Genomic DNA, 7,109 nt, shown 5'->3' with positions numbered 1-7,109 from the left:
AGTTCCTCAGGCAATGTGTATGGACATATGTTGTGGATATTTAAGAATGTATGGGGGCACCTGGGTGGCTCAGTGGGTTAAGCCTCTGCCTTCGGCTCAGGTCATGGTCTCAGGGTCCTGGAATTGAGCCCCGCATCGGGCTCTCTGCTCAGCAGGGAGCCTGCTTCCCCCTCTCTCTCTGCCTGCCTCTCTGCCTACTTGCGGTCTCTCTCTGTCAAATAAGTAAATAAAATCTTTAAAAGAGAATGTATGAACTACACAAAGTCAATACAGCAAAGGACGTTCTTGATTTTTAAGTCTGTCTAGTACGAAGTATTTAACACTCTCCTACTCATTTAAAGGGATATTTTCTATAAAATGAGAAGTCTAACAAATGTTTTAAATATTTTAAGAGTTGGCTAAAAAGCATCCATAGAGAAACCTATTTGCTTTGTGTATAACTGCTGCTGCTAGCTATAGGTATCTCTAGTTCAGCTCTTGCCTAGAAAGTAATTCATCAATTAAGTTTAACTTTTATTTTTCTTCTATATCCACCAGGGGAAAAAGCCTCATTTCTCCCGCTTCTCTGCTCTGCTAAATCCGTTCTCAAATGATCATGCTTTGGTTAGAGTTTTAAGAGAATTTACTGTATGCACTATAAACATTGTGGCTGCCTCTAACTAGTTTTAGCTATCAAGGTCAGTAGGTCTAATGGGACATGCACAAACCTTTATACATATATAAAGATAATGGAAACATACACTCTTAAAAGTCATGAGATGAGAAGAAACCCCTCCATCCATATAAAATCAACTGGTCTATTATTGGAGTCTGACAAAATATCATTTAAAAATTTTCATTTTATGTTACTCTGTAAATGTATGCTCTTGTTCATAGTATTATAAAAGGGAAGTAACTCTAACAGGCTTTATATTTAATTATTAATTTCTGCTAGCTTTCGGGTAACAACTTGGGTACCAGAAGAGAAGCAGGTACTGAAGCAGGTCCAGTTTCCTGCTCTTCTAATGTGAACTGGGCTTCATTCACTGGTCTGACAGGTTCAGGCCCCAGCTCTTATCTCCATAGAATATTCATCAAATATTTGCCAGATATATCAAAGAAAATCAGAAAGCTATAGTTACTCAAATAGCAGGAATTAACCCTTACATAGGGACTTCTAATCCCCAAACCACATACAACATAACAGGTTTGAGGAAACTTTACTGCAGGAAACAATGATAAGCATTTAAAAATAGGCAAAAATCATTTTGTTAGACATGCCAAAAAGATTATATACTTGAAAAAAAAATCTGTAGTGTTAAATAATTGGAAATATCTTTTAAAAGTCAATTATAGATCTAGTCATAAGAACCAAAAGAAATTTATTTGTAAAATTTCTTACTTGACCAGTGGTGAGAACCAAGAAACACTATACCAAAAAATGCTCAACTAACACCCTAATAGTCTCTAAGCTGGTTCAGACAAGAGAACAACAAAAGTAGCTCTTGATTATTAGGCTGGAAAGATGTACTTCTTTATGTCTTTCAGTTGCACAAAGAGATACATTTAACCACATGGTCTGCGCAAGTAGCATCGTAGTATCTGTAGACCTAATTGGGTCATAGTTTCCAGGGTGCTATTCCTTGTCTACCTTACATAGCTGTTTCACCACTCTTGCTAATTTCTTTGTCGGCTCCTTTCTCTTTTTCTTCTCCTTTGTTGGTTTTTGTTTTTTCTCTTTCTCTGATGTCTCCTTTCTCTTCTGCCCGTCCACTGTCAGTTCCTTTCTCTCTTCCATGGTTGCCTTCTTTCTCTTCTTCTTTGTCATGAACACTGGTATAAACTGCTTTGTTATAGCCTTCTCGGTTCCGAGCAATTTCAATTGCCAAAAATTGTATCCTGGGGGCTGAAATGTGAATAGAATTGATTATTGTCCTAGTCACAGTTACTTTTCTAAACCTACTGGAAGTCTATTAACAAAGCTGAACTAACAGTCAAAGCATTCCAGTACAGTCATAAACTTCAGAGATGTGGAATTCTAATCTTGTTAAATGAGGCTGAAAATACTTAACCATCTTATCTCATAGTTATTCAATGAGAAGTAACATGATCTTTAAATATGTAACAAATAAAATAATCCCCAAACTATTCATGTCACTAATTCATCAGTAAAACCAGATCCCTCAATTTCCTTATACAGAAACCACTCCAGAGGCAAGAATCTCACCAAAGATGGTGTTTTCCTCAGTGTAGCCCTGGGAACAATCCAGTCGCAACAAAGTACCATAATTGAAGTCTTCTACAATCCCGTCAAACTTCAAGCAGAATGGCCTCCACTTCTATAAAGGCAAAAAAGATGCCTTAGCTGACAAATGCAGGAGGCTGGTGAAGTCAGGCCAGGAGAAGGGACTCCACTTCCTCAGTAAGCGACGTACCCATAGTGAAAGAGACTAGGACTGAGCTAATTTCTACTTTCAATAGCACTGAGTTTCTATGCTATCTATTGTCCTTAGACTGGTATTTCTCAACACAAACAATATTTTAACTTGACAAAATATTTAAATCCTAGGCTACAGAATTAAAATTTGACTTCTTAAATATATTGTTTTGTCTTCAAGTTATTGGTTAACTCAGCCCAAAATAGTTATTCATCCCCACTAAAGCACAAAGGAGACAAAGGCAGCAGGAATGTGACAAGGTCACAAAGTTAAATTTTAAGAAAGAAGTCCATTGCTAGAAGTACTTTTGCCAAGATCAGTAACAGAGTTAACAGTTAACAGTAACAATGTTAAAAGGTCACATATATCACAAACCAAGGACCTACTCTCAGGGAAGTATTTTCCCCACTGTAAGAGTTTTAGCACACTGTAAAAGTATGATAATCAGGTAAGCAATGGGAAACCTAAGTTCTCCTAGTATCCATGGCCCATGATAATGAGAACTTAAATCCGGAGAATTCAGACACCTCTCTATATCCTATTTGCCAATTCTCCATTCAAGACTTTTTTTTTGCCAATTTGCCAACTCTCCATCCAAGCTAAACTACTAACATAACATAAGTAAATTTGCTCCTTCTCCCCTGAAAGGCCTGGGTAGGAAGGGATAAATTATCCAAGTCAAAAAAAAAAAGGAAAAAAATACATCCAATGTACATAAAGAAGTCAAATACCAGAAAAATATTTATTTCACTTCATAACTTACTTATTAGTTGATTATAACTACATAAAAGCCCTGGTTCTTTACATATTTCCTTAAAACATACTGAAAAAAGGTTAGATGTATAAAAATGTTTTCACAATCAATAATTGTTAGTGAGATGCTATGCAATATTTGAGAGAACTCTTACCTCTTTAGCTGATTCTGATTTGAGTTCTTCTGGATCCAACACATCTATCCTGAGTTTCTCAAAATTTTCCCGAAACTCAGAATAGATTTGGTCATCCACTTTGGTGAGTTTCAGGAACTGTGGGTCAACTGATGAAATCAGCTGCCAGACACAAGACAACATAACAGAAACTAGTCTCTAATTTACTACACTTCTATCCCCCTTCCCCAGAAAATTCTTTATGGTTCTAAGGGCAGAAGAGTTATTAGGAAGTACAGGTAGACGAGGTCCCAAATGAAATCAGGACATAGTTTTCAAAGGCCATAATATACTACAGTCCTTGCCACCAGTTCAAACCCTTTTGGGACTAGTACTGCCTGGCTATTGCCCTCTGTGAATTGTCCATTCAGTCATCAAACATTTATTAATTGCCTACTACAGAATCATTTTGCTAGTTAGCAGAACACTGGGCAAAGAAGTACAACTCCTCATTGTCAAAACAAAATTCACTTTCACTCCCGTATTCTCTGTGGGTAAAATCTTACAGTAATAAAAAGTATCTCCAAAATACATATGTTTTGTGTTTTAACTTGCTGAGAATAGTGATTAGCAGAGAACCAAACACTACAATTCCATGTTTAATTCTGCTTAATAATGAAAACAGACAACTCACCTTGTAGTAGACTTCAGCATGCTGCATTGCTTTCATGGCCCAAGCCATCTCAATATCAGGCTGCAAAGGAGTGAAGAATGTCAGGTCAGAATCTCCCAATTCTGCTACTAGAGAACAAATTAAAGATGTCTGCGGATGTCTAGGTGATGTCAATAACACTACTGCCAAAGAATAAAAACTGGACTAATAGGTTTGGAAAACAGAAAACTTTTGTCCTTAATGAAGGAAACTACCCACCAAAAGAAGCTGCCTATACAATCTAATCAACAACATAAGCCACTGGTTCTTTTTCCAGCAGCTAGTGAAGTGTGAGAGACTACAGAAAGCAGTAAATAGAGTGCCTTCTCAGGACTCAATTAAACCATTGTAAAACTGATACAATATACTCACATGTATCACTGAGGCGTTGGGAGAACAAAGTAAGATAAATGAAGTGAAATACCCTTCACTTTTAATAGTCTAACATGTTATAATCTGTTTATAAGATTTGTGTTTATAAGATAGCCAATTCCTCCCCCCAAAAAAGATAGCCAATTCCCCATCCATAACACTTAAAATTGAATTAGTATTGTGAAGCAGGCTAGATTATTAAATAAGCCTTCCCAAATACCTATCACCTCTTCCATTAAAATCTCCCACTCTAGCCAGATGGATCTATTTCACTGACCCCAGCAAAGCCATTTTCATTTTCACCTCCATGCCTTACTCCATATCCTGTGTCCATCTATACTTGGAGGATTCAGTTAGAGATTCACTTTTTCAGTGAAGTCTTCCTATACTGCTGTCTCAGTTCTTAGGGGTTTCTCCTTCGGCTAAACTCCTTTGGATCTTATACTCTAACCTAACATACATCAATCACATTTTTATTGGACTGTTAATACTATTCTCATGTCCCTGTGTCTTGTATCTCAAAAATATCATATGCTTTCTTCTTAAGAATCTAAACAAGACATATCATAATTCAGTGCCACTTTACTGAATAATGAAATCATTCAGTAACCTTTAAAAAATAGCAGTTTCTGACTCTCACCGCCGCCGCCCCCCCCCAATATTTTGATTTAATTGGTATAGATTGTGACCTGGACAACTGGAAATATAAAAGCTTCTCAGGTGGTTGGTTCTACTGCAGCAAAGTTAGAGAATTACCTCCACCGGCATCTGTCCTGGGTTTGTGGACCAAAAAGGTTAAAATGAATGAGAAACCTCCGTTTCTGTCGGGCATGGAGAGGGTTCACAGAAGACATCAGGAGGTTACAGTTTCGTGGCAGGCCCTGCAGACATACCAAGCTAACTGTTTAAGTGGGAGCTGGGGGTGAGTCATACTCACATCGTTGCCATAAGACTCGGCTGGGAGAGAAAGAGCATGTGCCACAGACGCCAGTTCCCCGGAAACCTGGGAAGGGAACAAGAAGGGGGAGAGATGGTGTTCAAAGCTCGACCCCTCTCGGCTTCCCCACCCACCCGACCCCAGAGCAGCGTCTCACCGGCTCAGCAGTTCCACTGGTCGTCTCCATGTTGCACCCCACAAAGCAAGCGCCTGTTTCCCGGAAATGACTATTTGCAAACTCGGCCGGCAGCGGGTTGGAAAGGGAGGGCCGAATAAGAGAGGCTTTCTTTCCGGGTGCGCCTGCGCGCAACCTCCATAGTTGTCCCTGGCCCCTCCTCATTCACCCTGCGCTCGCGCAAAGGTGTTGCGCTGCTGCACAATATGGGATGCTTCCGATGTCACAGATAGTTTAATGCTCCTTAATATCGGTGGTGATCTTCCGAAAAGCTTTAGTTTAAAACCTTTCGAGTGCCCACTGCGCTGAGTGCCCAGCAGAGATTCGGATTCACTCTCTACATTTCTGCAAGCAGGCTCATATACCAATACATACACACACCCCAATACTCCAAATAAGGAGTAAATCACAAACAAGCTTGGTGCTAGACAATGAAGTAGAGGGATGAAGAATTTAGTCCCCATTTTGGAAGAAATGCATACAGTGAGATAGCATATAAAGTAGTCATCTCGAAATAGCATCATGCACTATGGGAACACAAATAAGGGTTACAAAAACGGAGTCAGAAAGGGCAACCAGAAAAGCAGGCAACAAAGGCAGGGAACTACACTCCAGGGAGAGGAGAGTGCATGTACAAAGGCACTGGAGAACTAAACACCATGGGACCTTTAAGCAAATCCCCCCGCACCAAAAAAGCAGTATGTGTGTAGTCATTTACGATTTTTTAAAAAGATTTATTTATTTATTTATTTATTTGACAGACAGAGATCACAAGTAGGCAGAGAGGCAGGCAGAGAGAGAGGAGGAAGCAAGCTCCCTGCAAAGCAGAGAGCCCTATGGTGGGCTGGATCACAGGACCCTGGGATCACGACCCAAGCCAAAGGCAGAGGCTTTAACCCACTGAGCAACCCAGGAGCCCCTAGTCATTTACGATTTTTTTTTTTTCATTTACGATTTTGATGGAAAAGTTGAACTATCTATACTGAATATTAGAAATTTGACACTTTAACCTAAAAGCAATGGGAAGCTGATAGGGATCTTCAAGTAGACAGCTGCCAGATTAAGCTTAAGTCTTAAGAAAATCATTAAAATACAACATACAAGACAGATTTCAGGAAGGCAATTTTGGAAGCAGAGAGACCAAATTAAAGGCACTGAAATGAATAGGAATTAAAAGCTAAGCCGAGGATATAGCAGTTGAGATGACTTTGCGAATTAAGAGGGGAAAAAGAATCCATAGAACTTTATGACTAATTGGATACGGGAAATAAAGAATAAACACGATTCCAGTATGAGTCCCAAATTTCAGAATAAGATTTGGGAATGCAAGCATTGAGCCAAAAACAAAACCCCCCAAAACAAGAGGAGGGATGATGAGTTGAATTTGAAGAGTTGAGTTTGAAGAGCCTATGGGACATACAGATGGAGTGGACTAGTAAGAGGGACATCTGATCAGAGATGTAAATCTGATAGCTATGTCTTTAGGTTGGATTGAGCTGTTCAAAGGAAACTGAAGAACTACGAAGACATAAAGATCAACATGCCAAAGAAAGAACGATTTATGAAGAAGAAAAAAAGGCCGGGAAAAAGAATGAAACGGGGTGGGGGGGGAAGGTGAATCGTGTCCAAT

The 7,109-nt window shown here is 39.2% G+C and overlaps 1 protein-coding gene across 2 annotated transcripts; it reads right to left on the bottom strand.

Moving 5' to 3' along the window:
• Positions 1-1,344: 1,344 nt before the first annotated feature.
• On the bottom strand, positions 1,345-5,590 carry PBDC1 (polysaccharide biosynthesis domain containing 1). 2 transcript variants are annotated; one of them, XM_032331326.1, is made up of 6 exons: positions 5,462-5,590; positions 5,305-5,370; positions 3,978-4,037; positions 3,326-3,466; positions 2,207-2,318; positions 1,345-1,885 (listed from the first exon to the last, which is right to left on the bottom strand). In XM_032331326.1, the coding sequence occupies exons 1-6, from the start codon at positions 5,489-5,491 to the stop codon at positions 1,632-1,634; spliced, it is 663 nt and encodes a 220-aa protein (XP_032187217.1). In that variant the 5' UTR covers positions 5,492-5,590; the 3' UTR covers positions 1,345-1,631. The 2 variants fall into 2 exon arrangements, with proteins under 2 accessions (XP_032187217.1, XP_032187218.1); XM_032331327.1 differs by lacking the exons at positions 5,305-5,370; positions 5,462-5,590 and adding an exon at positions 5,124-5,298.
• Between the last annotated feature and the right edge of the window lie 1,519 nt (positions 5,591-7,109).

The sequence above is a fragment of the Mustela erminea genome, chromosome X, assembly GCF_009829155.1.
Source record: "Mustela erminea isolate mMusErm1 chromosome X, mMusErm1.Pri, whole genome shotgun sequence".
Lineage (NCBI taxonomy): Eukaryota > Metazoa > Chordata > Mammalia > Carnivora > Mustelidae > Mustela > Mustela erminea.
Note: the sequence above shows the minus strand (reverse complement) of the source record. Positions and strands in the feature narration are given on the sequence as shown.

Bases quoted from the DNA above. Each gene is read 5' to 3' on its own strand.
- PBDC1 (XM_032331326.1), bottom strand. From the start codon at position 5,491: ATGGAGACGACCAGTGGAACTGCTGAGCCG. The intron at 4,038-5,304 runs GTGAGTATGACT...ACTCCTTTGCAG, and splicing joins CCGAGTCTTATGGCAACGAT to CCTGATATTGAGATGGCTTG. The intron at 1,886-2,206 runs GTGAGATTCTTG...TTCACATTTCAG, and splicing joins TGAGGAAAACACCATCTTTG to CCCCCAGGATACAATTTTTG.